This window comes from Pinus tabuliformis, chromosome J (assembly GCF_031772625.1).
Source record: "Pinus tabuliformis cultivar Carrire ecotype Pingquan chromosome J, CPIR1, whole genome shotgun sequence".
NCBI classification, from domain to species: Eukaryota; Viridiplantae; Streptophyta; class Pinopsida; order Pinales; family Pinaceae; genus Pinus; species Pinus tabuliformis.
The window spans coordinates 1,495,337,138-1,495,354,309 of record NC_142295.1 but is presented as its reverse complement, the minus strand read 5'-3'; the positions used below and the strand labels follow the sequence as shown (position 1 = coordinate 1,495,354,309).

General features: G+C 43.7%; 1 protein-coding gene across 6 annotated transcripts in view; it reads left to right on the top strand.

Moving 5' to 3' along the window:
- LOC149233085 (Pentatricopeptide repeat (PPR) superfamily protein) overlaps nt 1-17,172 on the top strand; it is a 232,028-nt gene that overhangs the window by 88,865 nt on the left and 125,991 nt on the right. For 4 of the 6 annotated variants that reach the window (XM_089379688.1, XM_089379687.1, XM_089379689.1 and 1 more), the window contains exon 4: nt 3,523-3,666. The exons of the other annotated variants lie outside the window; for them this stretch is intronic. In XM_089379688.1, coding sequence (XP_089235814.1) covers nt 3,523-3,666 — 144 coding nt within the window. The remainder of the gene's footprint in view (nt 1-3,522; nt 3,667-17,172) is intronic. 6 annotated transcript variants of the gene reach the window in all.

Genomic DNA, 17,172 nt, shown 5'->3' with positions numbered 1-17,172 from the left:
TAAAAGAACGCTGACTGCGGAGCCCACTCCACGGAAAGAGCATGGGGGACACAACTCCATCAAAAAAGGCAATGATTGGGTATTTTTGGTTTAATGTGCACTTGGGGCCCACGTGGGTTCTAGAGGTTGCCACATGGCAAGTTGGGGTCATGCATACATAAAGAAGTGTAGGTTGTTTTGAGAGGGAATGAAATTAGTTAATCATGGAGTTGGTTATTGATTAGCCAGTGAGCCCTGGGGTGGACCCTAATACTGACTGAGGTGCAGTTATTTAGTTAACCATGCCAAAGTATATGCATCCTGTTTATGATGTGAGCCCTGGGGTGGACTCTAAGATTGACTGAGGTGCAGTTATTCAGCTAACTGTGCTGAACCAGATGCATCCTGTTTATGATGTGAGCCCCTGTGTTGGTTCCAGGGAGCTTGGTGCTTTGAGGGTTTGTTCGCTCTATTTATGGCTGGGTGGCCATGGAGTTCTAGTTTGGGAACTCGGTTCGGAGATAGTTGGTGAGTCTTGGTGGGGCTATGGCACCGACTGTGGGGTTATTTTGGTTTGGCCATTGGAACTTGGATGCCTAGACAACAACAAAGCTCCTGGATTTGTTGGCTGAGAACATCTTGGCTGGCTGTAAGTTGCCCTGGAAGGTGGGCATTGCCGAGAGACTCGGGCTATGCCACTTGGGTGCCGGGCAGGGGGACATGAGCCTCTAGCTAAAGCCTAAGGCTGCTAGGGTTGGTGCCTCGACTAGGCTTTATTTTGGTTTATGATTGTTGCTTATGGAGTTGTTGTCCCAGCTTGGGGGTGACAGGTGGTTGAGATTATGAACCACTAGGTCTATGGCTGGGAGGAACATGGAGAGGCTGCAACTAGTTAACTTAGATAAGTTCCTAAATTCTTATGTACAACTGTATATTTATGTGGCACGATTAATTATTGTTTTTCTTTTGTTAAAACCCTAGTTTCCGGGTTTAGGCTTATTGATGTTCATGTATGTTTAATTTCCGTTGTGTTATCTAAATTACATTGTATGTGATGCATAATGCTTGCATGACATATAGAACTACATTTCATGCTATATTTATTTGCTAGATGTAGGGTAAAAATGAAGACATATTTGAGTGTTTACATGCTTCCGTAGATTAATTAATTATAATTATGTAGTTCTGAATGGGTAGTGTTGCCTGGTTGAGGGTCGAGGACACTACACTCAATGCATACCTTGTGAACATGAAATAACATTTTGATGAGCATTTCTTGAAATAGTTTAAATGTCTCCTTCACAAGCCCATCATGGGTGAATCCAACAATCATTGCGTTTCATGAGATCGTTTTTTTTTTTCCATTCAAGGCATCATCCACTGGCCCATTGTGAGCATATCCAACGAGCATAGCTATTTAGGAAACAACATTTCGATCAAACATTTTGTCAAATGCTTTGCATGCTTTCTCTACACTTATATTTATTTATTTATTTTTTAATAGGATTTGAAGCTATCAAAAGCCAAAATCATTGGATTGGAACATTAATGCTCTACAACAAGTCAATATTCGTCCCTCCACTAAATCATACATAGCCAAACATGATATGCTATATGGTAATTATGTGGAAGTTCAAATCAAGTTTCCAACTATTAAATTCAAGACATGTCCAAGCTCATTTTCAATTCGTGAAGGTGCTTCAAGTACGTATTGCCATATCCAAGAGATCCCCCATCTGAAAGATGAGATTTGCAAGTGCCTTATTGCCCTCATTTAGTCGGCTTGCATTTGGATGTGCATAGGTCACCCCAACTTGTCTAACCACATTATGGGCTCATCTTTCAAGATATACAAATGCAAATGACAGTTTTGTATCTCTTCTCCTTGCTGCTGGTGCGACCTCTTTTACCAAATCTATTAGCTCTTGAAGTGTAGCATCCCTCCAGGTGTAAATCTACATTTCATATTTTGGCTCTTTGCCTCTAACTGCAGAGTCCTTTGCCGTATGTCTCTAACTGCAAAGTCCTCTGCAGTATGATGACTTCCAATCTTGGTAAAAAGCTAAAGTAACAACGGACATGTCTTCTCATGATCAACTGGGGGTGGTGGTCGTGAAGGGCCGGGGGGGGGGCTCGGGCCTAAGGACCTAGAGCCCTTACGGTCTGTTTTGTACATTCACCGAAGGCGACTAGTCGACCATGAGACACCTTGTGAAACGAATCCCATTGTTCAGAAACCTGGTGCTAGTGCTGGCTCAATTGTTCATCGATGTGCATGTACCATTGATATACCCCTTAATGATGAGTGAACTTCTCGTTCATTAGGGTTGGGACATGCATAGTTTTCGGCCTAGATGAGGGCACCAATCCCAATGAACCAATGACAACAAACCCGAAGGATGGACATGAAATCAAGGGAATGGTGAAAAGTAGTAAGCATGGGAAGGTTATCGTCTAGATCACCCCTTTATCCATGTTATTATGCCCAAAACATTAAGTAAAAACACATGATTGCAAAATGATTAAAGTACCTGCCGTGTGGTAACCCACCTTCCTTCAAGAGGAACGCTGGATGGTGAGAGGTGTTTCACCGATGCAAATAGCGGAGAAATGTGGTATATCATCATACACTAAGCAAATATAGGGCTGCTCACTGGCTGGCTGTCCAAAGCAGTAGAAAAAAATTCTCCTATGGGGTTACCCACTTTTGGTGGATAACAATGCCTATGAGCTGAAACAATGCTGCTTGAAGAACATAATGTTAGGTCTGGATGTTGATCTATCAAAGAGAGTATTAACCATTCATTGGATCTTGTTGAGAATTAAGACATGAAACAATGCCAAACTTGGCTCAATGATGAATGGGTGAGCTCTAAACTATGCATGGATAATCTTAGCAGGTATAATGTCCTTACAGTGGATTATATGCATAACCATGAGAGTTTGCATCTTCTCAATGTGAACCACTACCCTGGAGGTAGACATACCCCCCATTTTGTAGGCTGATAACAACTGACGATTGCATAAAAATCCATGGCTTGGTGGGCACTTTTTGAAAAGTAGCTTAGAAGCATTGTTCTATGGGATGGATAAAGAGGCATAACCCTTTAGAAGTCTAAGATTTCCACCAGGCATAGATTGAGTCCCATACCTAAGAGTTTTAAACCAAGGTATATGCAGATCGAGTCTCCATTGGCTGGACTTCGATGGAAAAGTTGAGGTTGCTTTACTAGCTTCTTCGGTGGAAAGGAAAGAAGCACACCATTTGCAAACAAAAGTATAAATACAATGACTCTATACAACCAAGTTTATAGACCAATAGCTGCAAGTTAAGAAAAATATTTTATACTCAAAACATTTGTTTAGATAGCTCAAATTACTGGAAAGTTAATTTTGTATTATACTAATTTTAACAAAAATACTATCCTTAACTTATCTGCTTATTCAGTTAGCTAAACCTATAGTTGAAGGATATCTGTGGTATACTTTTATAAATGGTTTTTGATGTTAAATCTGACTAATTAATATGTTGGTATCGAATAGGTTATGAAACTTTCAAATGAAAAGGAGGTTGTTTATGGAGCATTGGATCATTGGGTAGCTTGGGAGGAAGAGTTCCCTTTGATTACTTTAGCTAAAGCCCTTCGAATCCTTAGGCAGAGAGATCAGTGGCAACAAATAATTCAGGTAAAATATTTTCTTCTGTTATGCATAGTCACTTTTTTGTTTTTCTTAATGAGACATGGACATGTAGTAGAAGAATATGCCATCGGCTATAGATTTCTTTTAGGCAGCTAACTGGATTGGGAACTCTCCATGGGGATGAAGCTCTCCATTACTCACTCGTTGGATGCATGCAGCTTGTAGAGTGCACAAGTTATTATTAGTGATCATGTCAATGTGAGTTGCACCATTTAGGCTATTTGTCTTTAACTAGAAGCATGCCAAAGATGCAACACATTGGTTAGTGACGTTTACAATGGAAAATGAAATATTGATCAGGAACAGGTATTGGTAACAATTCAGATTAGTCATGGTTTCATAGTTAGCTGCCAGTTATATTTTTGTTTGATGAAACTACCTCAACAGTAACTTGAATGACCTTAATATATGAAAGAACAATGCATTTGAGTGGGAAGAACACCTTAATAGATAATGTTGTTTCATGACTTGTATTACGTGGATGGGAGTTTGGGCATACAAATTAGACTGTCAACAAGGCTTTTTGAATGAGCAACATGTGTTGAAAATTGAAATACATTTAAAGGATGAAAATGTATAAACTTGCACAGATAGAGGTTCTACCAATGGTAGGATGAGGCTACAACCCTGTGGCAGCCATGAGAAGTTGTGTAACAACTTATGAGTACAACTGAATTAAGGCATGTGTTAAAAACAGCTTTTATGATGTAGGAAATTGATTCATTCTGAAGCAGCATAGTTGATATGTGAACAAATATGAGAGCGATAAGATAATTTTATTAATGTCCAATAAATGACCACAAAAGTAGGTCAGTAGGATTGAAGAATATGACCATTATGAGTAGAATGTGTGAGTGCAAGCACAGCTCCTAGAAAATGCTTAAAATAACATAAAGAAAGAAAGAAACCTATAGTAGTACATCCTCAAGATAAAACACGTGTATATATAACTGTGACAAAAGTATGGTGATGCAGAATACAAACATTGATTATGTCCAAGGCTGGAAAAGTGGACAACTCAAGAACCTAGGAAGAGAGAGAGAGTGCGGGAGAGATCAGATGATGAAGCGAATGATGTTAGGGTCTACAGGGTCTGATGGCCGAAGGCATGGGGGGCCACTTCGGTATTGGCTTGCTGTCGGAGTCCTCTAGAACCATTAGGGGTCCAACTATATGATCTTGAGGGGAATGTAGGAGTGAAGGATACTCCTAACATCTAAGGTTGAAAGAAAGAAATTGTGGGTGGAAGGTGTCTTGCTCAAGGTCCATATAGGGCTGATCCCTCTACCACTTTGAGGATGCATGGACTGATGTACGGTTCAACACCTCCGGATGGGTCTCAATGATATAGGGTGATAGAGGGGGAGGTTCAAAGAGACACTAGGTCTCACTAGTCTATTGTCTGCTGCACTCTGGGAATTTGCCTGCTGCTTGTTGCTTTGATCTAATGGATTAAGTGGAAAATACGACGTAATCATCTTGGTCATCCAAAATTGGGTACAACGTGTAGGAACTGAGATTTGTGGTTGAAGATCTCCTTGATGAAAATGGCTAGGCATCTTTGGTCTTGTTACTAGAAGAAAGTAGAGAGGGATCCCCCCAAGTCTTTATAAAGGCACTGGTAGCTTCCTATGATCTCATTGTATAGGGGGCACTGAAATATGAGGAGAATCTTCAACTCTGTTTCTTATAGGTATCACATTTGGTAGATCCTCTTAGGTCATGGTATACAATGGTCTGTCTCTATCCAGAGTCGATGAGAACCAACCTGTAGTTGGCCCAAAGGGAGCTTGAGGGAGTGCATCCAATGCCTACACGTATAAGGCAGGCAAATAATGATGCCATCTAGCACCTCCAAAAAGTGCTCGATGTAGAAGGACATTTTCGAGGCTAGGCTCATAGGAGGTGAGGTCCAAATGACCTGAATGTACAATCTGTAAATTTCCTCTTTGATAGCTGTTGAATTTTCTAAGTCTATCCGTTAGAAAATTAATCTGTATTCTACTCATTTATTTCTTCTACTTGTTTAAATTTGAACAAGTTATTTAAAACATTTAAATATCGAAATAAACGCAATATAGTCACAACATCTACAAATCAACAGCTGAAAGAAAACAAACACACAAGTGACACTGTTATTTTTGGACAAATGTCCCCGAAAAAACCCAATGCGGGAAAATTGGTGTAGCTATTCTAAGGGTTTATTATTATGCAATATTTCCTTGTACAACTGGGTGCCTAACTAGCTTACCCGACAAAGAAAAGTACACGGCAACAATACCTCTCTATTCAGAAACAGGTATTCAGAAAACCTGTACCACGAAACCCTCTCCAGCGACTCTGAAGCTCAACACTAGCCCTTTTGGCCTCTGCGTCAGTGTCAAAACTCTCTACGTCAGCCTTTTGAGGCACTACACAACCTCTGGGATCCTATGTGTCACTCCCTCTGTCTTCTGCGTGGATGACGCAGTCCCTCTAGGATCTACGTTGTCTCTGCTGGGCTCTGTGTGGCCTGCTTTGGCTGCTGCTCTCGCTCTCTGCTTCTGCGTTGGTCTCTCGGCACTGTCTCTGCCTCTCTGTCCAATACTCACTGCCCCTCGCTGTTGATCACTGATTCGACTTTGCTTAGCAACCTCGCTCTAGCAAAACGAATGACTGATCACTCTGGTGTGTTCTCCAACTGACCCTCAAGCCTCTTCTTATACTTTTCTCGTTGGTCCTTCAACGACCGAGATTAAATCTCTAATCAACGGCTAATATTAGATTTGGCTTGATCCATGACTTTTGGAACCTTCTAACCCAGTTTTATATTAATACCCATTAATATTTTATTTTTCCTAAGTTTAGACTTAGGAACTCCATTAAAAATATTAATTATTTTAATATCTCCCAAACTGGGTACAATTTATCCAAACCATTTCTGGCTCCTGGAGACCTCATGTGCTTTGGCCTCTCCACCAATTTTCATGGCTAGAGCACATCCGATGCTACCCCAAATCAAAATTCCTTCTTAGTGAGGACTGTGCTCTAGTAATACTCCACACTGAGCATCACAATGATTATCTGGCACCTGTACCTGTGCTGATGCTAGGCCTCCCTGCCCAACATCCTCTGCACTACTGCATCCTGTACTGCTACCCATGGCCCTGCCACTGCCACTGCTGCATCCGTACTACAACTCCCTCTGCATTCATGCTGTTGCTGGTCCATTCTCCCAACACTGCATCCCTCTCTCATCATGCGGCATCGTGCTACTGTATACTGCTATTGCACCGCAACTTAGTTACTGAGAAGTAATTAACTGATCCGCCCAACTTCTGACATCCTTGTCAGGCTAGAAACACTCCCAATGTTGAAGCTCTCTCTGCCACTAACAAGTGCTCCCTCTATTGACCTTTGTGCTGCTGCAACAAGTCCCTGCATCTCGCACCGCTGCAAAGCTCTCTGTGCCATCCTACACCGTTGCAACACTCCTGTGCCTCTCGCACTATTGCAGTCTGCTAGCCTCGTGCTGCTCGAGGACTCTTGCACTATGGCACTCTTTGCCGCTTCATCCGCATCCGTCTCTATCGACATCCGCCAGTCCTGCTACTCTCTCCTCGGGGCTCCCGTAGCAAGGTATAATCCAAGAAGTTGGGTATCTCAAGGATCTTGCCCCTCATCGCCTATAGTCCTTTTGACTAAAGCTCAATGTCTCCCCACCTCTTCTCTAGAGGCACATGAGCACTCATGGCACAATCGTCATCCTCCTCGACTTCTTTCTCCGCCTTCGCTGGCGCTGCCTTAGAGTCAGAAGCCTCTCCCTTACTCTTCTTCCTCGGACACTGGTTCGCATAGTGACCCAGTTCCCCACAATGGAAGCACTTGACCTTGGAGAGGTCCTTCTTCTTCCTCTTCTCCTGCTTTCCCGCAGATGCTAGAGCCGCATCCTCTTCCTCTTCCTTCTTGATCTTGACCCCTTTGCTGCTACTTCCCATCTTGGTCAGCCGTCTAATCTCTTCTTGGCGAAGAGCCGCCCACAGTTCTTCCCAATCTGGAAGACTCGCCCTGCCCAGTATGCTTTGGACAAATGTCTCCCACTCCTCGGAGACTACGTTAAGTGCGGTCCTCACCATCAACTCCTGATCTGGCATGGCCCCTATGGAAGTCAGTTGGTCCCGGATCTCCTTCAACCGACCAAGGAAGTGATCTATCTACTCCCCCTTCTGCATCTGGTATGACCTTAGCTGATTCTCAAGTAACATCTTCCTCTGCATGGAAGTATGCTGGTACAATGTCTTCAAGGTGTCCCACATCTCCTTTGCCGTCTCCTTCTCGGCAATATGTTGGACCACATGATCCTTGACCCCATCAAGGATGATGCATTTTGCCTTGGCCATTGCCTCCTTGTACCTTTCATTAGCTACCGGGTCAACTGGGATAGCCATTACTCTCAAGGCGAAGCCCTTGATGCGATGTCTGTCTAGAATGGATAGGATCCTAGCCTTCTAGACCACAAAGTTGGATGCTCCGTCCAGCCTATCCTGATCCCTCAACCCATTCACAACCATCTCTGCTCTTCTCTGTCGACTCCTCCGAGTCTCTCTACTTCTCACCTGGAAGTTCTCAGTTCGACTCCTGCTGAGTCTCTCTACTTCCCGTCTGGAAGTTCTCTTCTGGACTCCCTCTGGGTCCCGATTTCCCTCCTGGAAATCCTTCTGCCAACCGTCTAGTTGCCCCTCTTCAATCGTCTGTGCAACTGCAACATTGATTCGGATTCCTTGGCTAGAAATCCGCCTCGGCAGCAACTCCCTCGACCTTGGTTTTGCCCTGTTAGGTACTGTTCTGACCACAGTACCCCACTAGCTTCGCTCCGCAAATTGCCCACAGCTTCCTATGCCCCAGCAACTGAAAGACTAAGTCTCTAGGGTCTGTGCAAACCCGACACTGGCAAAAACAACTCCCTCAGCCACTGTGTCAACCCTCCTGGTCTCTGCGTGAGCCTCTCTCTGCCCTCCTCAGCCTCTACGTTGGCCTCTCTCTGGCCTGGATAGATGACGCAGTCTCTCTGCGTCAACCCTTCCTCTGTTGCTTCTGTCACTCGAGACAACTAATTCTATTGCAAATGCTTTGCTTAGCTGATGCCTTCAACTTTCCTGTGATTTGCAACCATGCTCTGATACCATGTTGAATTTTCCAAGTCTATCCATTAGAAAATTAATCTGTATTCTACTCATTTATTTCTTCTACTTGTTTAAATTCGAACAAGTTATTTAAAACATTTAAATACCGAAATAAACACAATACAATCACAACATCTACAGATCAACAACTAAAAGAAAACAAACACACAAGTGACACTGTTATTTTTGGAGAAATGTCCTCGGAAAAACCCAATGCGGGAAAACCGGTGCAACTATTCTGAGGGTTTATTATTATGCAGTGTTTCCTCGAGTACAACTGGGTGCCTATCCGACTCACTCGACAAAGAAAAATACACGGCAACAATACCTCTCTATTCGGAAATGGGTATTCAGAAAACCTGTCCAACGAAACCCTCTCCAGCGACTCTGAAGCTCAGTGCTAGCCCTTTTGGCCTCTGCGTCAGCCTCTTTCTGCTCTGTGTCAGCCTCAAACCTCTCTGCATCAGCATTCTGAGGTACTGCACAACCTCTGGGACCCTCTGCATCACTCCCTCTATCCTCTGTGTGGATGACGCAGTCCCTCTGGGCCCTGCGCTGCCTCTACTGGGCTCTGCGTGGCCTGCTCTAGCTGCTGCTCTCACTCTCTGCTTCTGCGCTTGTCTCTCGGCACTGTCTCTCCCTCTCTATCCAGTACTCACTGCCTCTCACTGCTGATCACTGATTCGACTTTGCTTAGCAACCCCGCTCTAGCAAAACGAATGGCTGATCACTTTGGTGTGTTCTCCAACTGACCCCAAGCCTCTTCTTATACTTTTCTCGTTGGTTCTTCAACGACCGAGATTAAATCTCTAATCAACGACTAAGATTAGATTTGGTTTGATCCATGACTTTTAGAACCTTCTAACCCAGTTTTATATTAGTACCCATTAATATTATATTTCTCCGAAGTTTAGACTTAGGAACTCCATTAAAAATATTAATTATTTTAATATCTCCCAAACTGGGTACAATTTGTCCAAACCATTTTTGGGTCTTGGAGACCTCATGTGCTTTAGCCTCTCCACCAATTTTAATGGCTAGAGCACATCCAATGCTACCCCAAATGAACAATAGCTTGATTCAGTATCTGCCTAATGACACAATGCATCAGGAGAGAATCTGAATGGGTGAAGGTGCTTTGGAGTGATAGTCATTAATTGTAGAAGCCAAGATGCCTCTGAAAACTTAGAGGGGGAGGTTGGAAAGAGACGGTAGGTCTCACTAGTCTATTGTCTGCTACACTTTGGGAATTTGCCTGCTGCTTGTTGCTTTGATCTAATGGATTAACTTGAAAATACGAGGTAATCATCTTGGTCATCCAAAATTGGGCACAATGTGCAGGAACTGAGATTTGTGGTTTATGATCTCCTTGATGAAAATGGCTAGGCATCTTTGGTTTTTTTACTAGAAGAAAGTAGAGAGGGACCCCCCCAAGTCTTTATAAAGGCACTGATAGCTTCCTATGATCTCATTGTATAGGGGGCATTGAAATATGAGATGCATCTTCGACTTTGTTTCTTGTAGGTGTCACATTTGTTAGATCCTCTCAGATCATGGTAGATGATGGTTTGTCTCTATCCAGAGTCGATGAGAACCAACCCTTAGTTGTCCCAAAGAGAGCTTGAGGGAGTGCATCCAATGCCTACACGTATAAGGGAGGCGAATAATGATGCCATCTAGCACCCCCAAAAAGGGCTCGATGTAGAAGGACATCTTCGAGGCTAGGCTCATAGGAGGTGAGGTCCAAATGACTTGAATGTACAATCTGTAAATTTTCACTCGTTACTCACTCACTCGTTGGATGCATGCAGCTTGTAAAGTGCACAAGTTATTATTAGTGATCATGTCAATGTGAGTTGCACCATTTAGGCTATGTGTCTTTAACTAGAAGCATGCCAAAGATGCAACACATTGGTTAGTGACATTTACAATGGAAAATGAAATATTGATCAGGAACAGGTATTGGTAACAATTCAGATTAGTCATGGTTTCATAGTTAGCTGCCAGTTATATTTTTGTTTGATGAAACTACCTCAACAGTAACTTGAATGACCTTAATATATGAAAGAACAATGCATTTGAGTGGGAAGAACACCTTAATAGATAATGTTGTTTCATGACTTGTATTACGTGGATGGGAGTTTGGGCATACAAATTAGACTGTCAACAAGGCTTTTTGAATGAGCAACATGTGTTGAAAATTGAAATACATTTAAAGGATGAAAATGTATAAACTTGCACAGATAGAGGTTCTACCAATGGTAGGATGAGGCTACAACCCTGTGGCAGCCATGAGAAGTTGTGTAACAACTTATGAGTACAACTGAATTAAGGCATGTGTTAAAAACAACTTTTATGATGTAGGAAATTGATTCATTCTGAAGCAGCATAGTTGATATGTGAACAAATATGAGAGCGATAAGATAATTTTATTAATGTCCAATAAATGACCACAAAAGTAGGTCAGTAGGATTGAAGAATATGACCATTATGAGTAGAATGTGTGAGTGCAAGCACAACTCCTAGAAAATGCTTAAAATAACATAAAGAAAGAAAGAAACCTATATTAGTACATCCTCAGGATAAAACACATGTATATATAACTGTGACAAAAGTATGGTGATGCAGAATACAAACATTGATTATGTCCAAGGCTGGAAAAGTGGACAACTCAAGAACCTAGGAAGAGAGAGAGAGTGCGGGAGAGATCAGATGATGAAGCGAATGATGTTAGGGTCTACAGGGTCTGATGGCCGAAGGCATGGGGGGCCACTTCGGTATTGGCTTGCTGTCGGAGTCCTCTAGAACCATTAGGGGTCCAACTATATGATCTTGAGGGGAATGTAGGAGTGAAGGATACTCCTAACATCTAAGGTTGAAAGAAAGAAATTGTGGGTGGAAGGTGTCTTGCTCAAGGTCCATATAGGGCTGATCCCTCTACCACTTTGAGGATGCATGGGCTGATGTACGGTTCAACACCTCCGGATGGGTCTCAATGATATAGGGTGATAGAGGGGGAGGTTCAAAGAGACACTAGGTCTCACTAGTCTATTGTCTGCTGCACTCTGGGAATTTGCCTGCTGCTTGTTGCTTTGATCTAATGGATTAACTGGAAAATACGACGTAATCATCTTGGTCATCCAAAATCGGGTACAATGTGTAGGAACTGAGATTTGTGGTTGAAGATCTCCTTGATGAAAATGGCTAGGCATCTTTGGTCTTGTTACTAGAAGAAAGTAGAGAGGGATCCCCCCAAGTCTTTATAAAGGCACTGGTAGCTTCCTATGATCTCATTGTATATGGGGCACTGAAATATGAGGAGAATCTTCAACTCTGTTTCTTATAGGTATCACATTTGGTAGATCCTCTTAGGTCATGGTATACAATGGTCTGTCTCTCTCCAGAGTCGATGAGAACCAACCCGTAGTTGGCCCAAAGGGAGCTTGAGGGAGTGCATCCAATGCCTACACGTATAAGGCAGGCAAATAATGATGCCATCTAGCACCTCCAAAAAGTGCTCGATGTAGAAGGACATTTTCGAGGCTAGGCTCATAGGAGGTGAGGTCCAAATGACCTGAATGTACAATCTGTAAATTTCCTCTTTGATAGCTGTTGAATTTTCTAAGTCTATCCGTTAGAAAATTAATCTGTATTCTACTCATTTATTTCTTCTACTTGTTTAAATTTGAACAAGTTATTTAAAACATTTAAATATCGAAATAAACGCAATATAGTCACAACATCTACAAATCAACAGCTGAAAGAAAACAAACACACAAGTGACACTGTTATTTTTGGACAAATGTCCCCGAAAAAACCCAATGCGGGAAAATTGGTGTAGCTATTCTAAGGGTTTATTATTATGCAATATTTCCTTGTACAACTGGGTGCCTAACTAGCTTACCCGACAAAGAAAAGTACACGGCAACAATACCTCTCTATTCGGAAACAGGTATTCAGAAAACCTGTACCACGAAACCCTCTCCAGCGACTCTGAAGCTCAACACTAGCCCTTTTGGCCTCTGCGTCAGCGTCAAACCTCTCTACGTCAGCCTTTTGAGGCACTACACAGCCTCTGGGACCCTATGTGTCACTCCCTCTATCTTCTGCGTGGATGTCACAATCCCTCTAGGATCTACGTTGTCTCTGCTGGGCTCTGCGTGGCCTGCTTTGGCTGCTGCTCTCACTCTCTGCTTCTGCGTTGGTCTCTCGGCAATGTCTCTGCCTCTCTGTCCAATACTCACTGCCCCTCGCTGTTGATCACTGATTCGACTTTGCTTAGCAACCTCGCTCTAGCAAAACGAATGACTGATCACTCTGGTGTGTTCTTCAACTGACCCTCAAGCCTCTTCTTATACTTTTCTCGTTGGTCCTTCAACGACCGAGATTAAATCTCTAATCAACGGCTAATATTAGATTTGGCTTGATCCATGACTTTTGGAACCTTCTAACCCAGTTTTATATTAATACCCATTAATCTTTTATTTTTCCTAAGTTTAGACTTAGGAACTCCATTAAAAATATTAATTATTTTAATATCTCCCAAACTGGGTACAATTTATCCAAACCATTTCTGGCTCCTGGAGACCTCATGTGCTTTGGCCTCTCCACCAATTTTCATGGCTAGAGCACATCCGATGCTACCCCAAATCAACATTCCTTCTTAGTGAGGACTGTGCTCTAGTAATACTCCACACTGAGCATCACACTGATTATCTGGCACCTGTACCTGTGTTGATGCTAGGCCTTCCTGCCCAACATCCTCTGCACTACTGCATCCTGTACTGCTACCCATGGCCCTGCCACTGCCACTGCTGCATCCGTACTACAACTCCCTCTGCATTCATGCTGTTGCTGCTCCATTCTCCCAACACTGCATCTACACTGCATCCCTCTCTCATCATGCGGCATCGTGCTACTGTATACTGCTATTGCACTGCAACTTAGTTACTGAGAAGTAAGTAACTGATCCGCCCAACTTCTGACATCCTTGTCAGGCTAGAAACACTCCCAATGTTGAAGCTCTCTGCCACTAACAAGTGCTCCCTCTACTGACCTTTGTGCTGCTGCAACAAGTCCCTGCATCTCGCACCGCTGCAAAGCTCTCTGTGCCATCCTGCACCGTTGCAACACTCCTGTGCCTCTCGCACTATTGCAGTCTGCTAGCCTCGTGCTGCTCGGGGACTCTTGCACTATGGCACTCTTTGCCGCTTCATCCGCATCCGTCTCTATCGACATCCGCCAGTCCTGCTACTCTCTCCTCGGGGCTCCCGTAGCAAGGTATAATCCAAGAAGTTGGGTATCTCAAGGATCTTGCCCCTCATCGCCTATAGTCCTTTTGACTAAAGCTCAATGTCTTCCCACCTCTTCTCTAGAGGCACATGAGCACTCATGGCACAATCGTCATCCTCCTCGACTTCTTTCTCCGCCTTCGCTGGCGCTGCCTTAGAGTTAGAAGCCTCTCCCTTACTCTTCTTCCTCGGACACTGGTTCGCATAGTGACCCAGTTCCCCACAATGGAAGCACTTGACCTTGGAGAGGTCCTTCTTCTTCCTCTTCTCTTGCTTTCCCGCAGATGCTAGAGCCGCATCCTCTTCCTCTTCCTTCTTGATCTTGACCCCTTCGCTGCTACTTCCCATCTTGGTCAGCCGTCTAATCTCTTCTTGGCGAAGAGCCGCCCACAGTTCTTCCCAATCTGGAAGACTCGCCCTGCCCAATATGCTTTGGACAAATGTCTCCCACTCCTCGGAGACTACGTTAAGTGCGGTCCTCACCATCAACTCCTGATCTGGCATGATCCCTATGGAAGTCAGTTGGTCCCGGATCTCCTTCAACCGACCAAGGAAGTGATCTATCTACTCCCCCTTCTGCATCTGGTATGACCTTAGCTGATTCTCAAGTAACATCTTCCTCTGCATGGAAGTATGCTGGTACAATGTCTTCAAGGTGTCCCACATCTCCTTTGCCGTCTCCTTCTCGGCAATATGTTGGACCACATGATCCTTGACCCCATCAAGGATGATGCATTTTGCCTTGGCCATTGCCTCCTTGTACCTTTCATTAGCTACCGGGTCAACTGGGATTGCCATTACTCTCAAGGCGAAGCACTTGATGCGATGTCTGTCTAGAATGGATAGGATCCTAACCTTCTAGACCACAAAGTTGGATGCTCCGTCCAGCCTATCCTGATCCCTCAACCCATTCACAACCATCTCTGCTCTTCTCTGTCGACTCCTCCGAGCCTCTCTACTTCTCACCTGGAAGTTCTCAGTTCGACTCCTGCTGTGTCTCTCTACTTCCCGTCTGGAAGTTCTCTTCTGGACTCCCTCTGGGTCCCGATTTCCCTCCTGGAAATCCTTCTGCCAACCGTCTAGTTGCCCCTCTTCAATCGTCTGTGCAACTGCAACACTGATTCGGATTCCTTGGCTAGAAATCCGCCTCGGCAGCAACTCCCTCGACCTTGGTTTTGCCCTGTTAGGTACTGTTCTGACCACAGTACCCCACTAGCTTCGCTCCGCAAATTGCCCACAGCTTCCTATGCCCCAGCAACTGAAGGACTGAGTCTCTAGGGTCTGTGAAACCCGACACTGGCAAAAACAACTCCCTCAGCCACTGTGTCAACCCTCCTGGTCTCTGCGTGAGCCTCTCTCTGCCCTCCTCAGCCTCTACGTTGGCCTCTCTCTAGCCTGGATAGATGACACAGTCCCTCTGCGTCAACCCTTCCTCTGTTGCTTCTGTCACTCGAGACAACTAATTCTATTGCAAATGCTTTGCTTAGCTGATGCCTTCAACTTTCCTGTGATTTGCAACCATGCTCTGATACCATGTTGAATTTTCCAAGTCTATCCATTAGAAAATTAATCTGTATTCTGCTCATTTATTTCTTCTACTTGTTTAAATTCGAACAAGTTATTTAAAACATTTAAATACCAAAATAAACACAATACAATCACAACATCTACAGATCAACAACTAAAAGAAAACAAACACACAAGTGACACTGTTATTTTTGGACAAATGTCCTCGGAAAAACCCAATGCGGGAAAACCGGTGCAACTATTCTGAGGGTTTATTATTATGCAGTGTTTCCTCGAGTACAACTGGGTGCCTATCCGACTCACTCGACAAAGAAAAATACACGGCAACAATACCTCTCTATTCGGAAATGGGTATTCAGAAAACCTGTCCCACGAAACCCTCTCCAGCGACTCTGAAGCTCAGTGTTAGCCCTTTTGGCCTCTGCGTCAGCCTCTTTCTGCTCTGTGTCAGCCTCAAACCTCTCTGCATCAGCATTCTGAGGTACTGCACAACCTCTGGGACCCTTTGCATCACTCCCTCTATCCTCTATGTGGATGACGCAGTCCCTCTGGGCCCTGCGCTGCCTCTACTGGGCTCTGCGTGGCCTGCTCTAGCTGCTGCTCTCACTCTCTGCTTCTGCGCTTGTCTCTCGGCACTGTCTCTCCCTCTCTATCCAGTACTCATTGCCTCTCACTGCTGATCACTGATTCGACTTTGCTTAGCAACCCCGCTCTAGCAAAACGAATGGCTGATCACTTTGGTGTGTTCTCCAACTGACCCTCAAGCCTCTTCTTATACTTTTCTCGTTGGTTCTTCAACGACCGAGATTAAATCTCTAATCAACGGCTAAGATTAGATTTGGTTTGATCCATGACTTTTAGAACCTTCTAACCCAGTTTTATATTAGTACCCATTAATATTATATTTCTCTGAAGTTTAGACTTAGGAACTCCATTAAAAATATTAATTATTTTAATATCTCCCAAACTGGGTACAATTTGTCCAAACCATTTTTGGGTCTTGGAGACCTCATGTGCTTTAGCCTCTCCACCAATTTTAATGGCTAGAGCACATCCAATGCTACCCCAAATGAACAATAGCTTGATTCAGTATCTGCCTAATGACACAATGCATCAGGAGAGAATCTGAATGGGTGAAGGTGCTTTGGAGTGATAGTCATTAATTGTAGAAGCCAAGATGCCTCTGAAAACTTAGAGGGGGAGGTTGGAAAGAGACAGTAGGTCTCACTAGTCTATTGTCTGCTACACTTTGGGAATTTGCCTGCTGCTTGTTGCTTTGATCTAATGGATTAACTTGAAAATACGAGGTAATCATCTTGGTCATCCAAAATTGGGCACAATGTGCAGGAACTGAGATTTGTGGTTTATGATCTCCTTGATGAAAATGGCTAGGCATCTTTGGTTTTTTTACTAGAAGAAAGTAGAGAGGGACCCCCCCAAGTCTTTATAAAGGCACTGATAGCTTCCTATGATCTCATTGTATAGGGGGCATTGAAATATGAGATGCATCT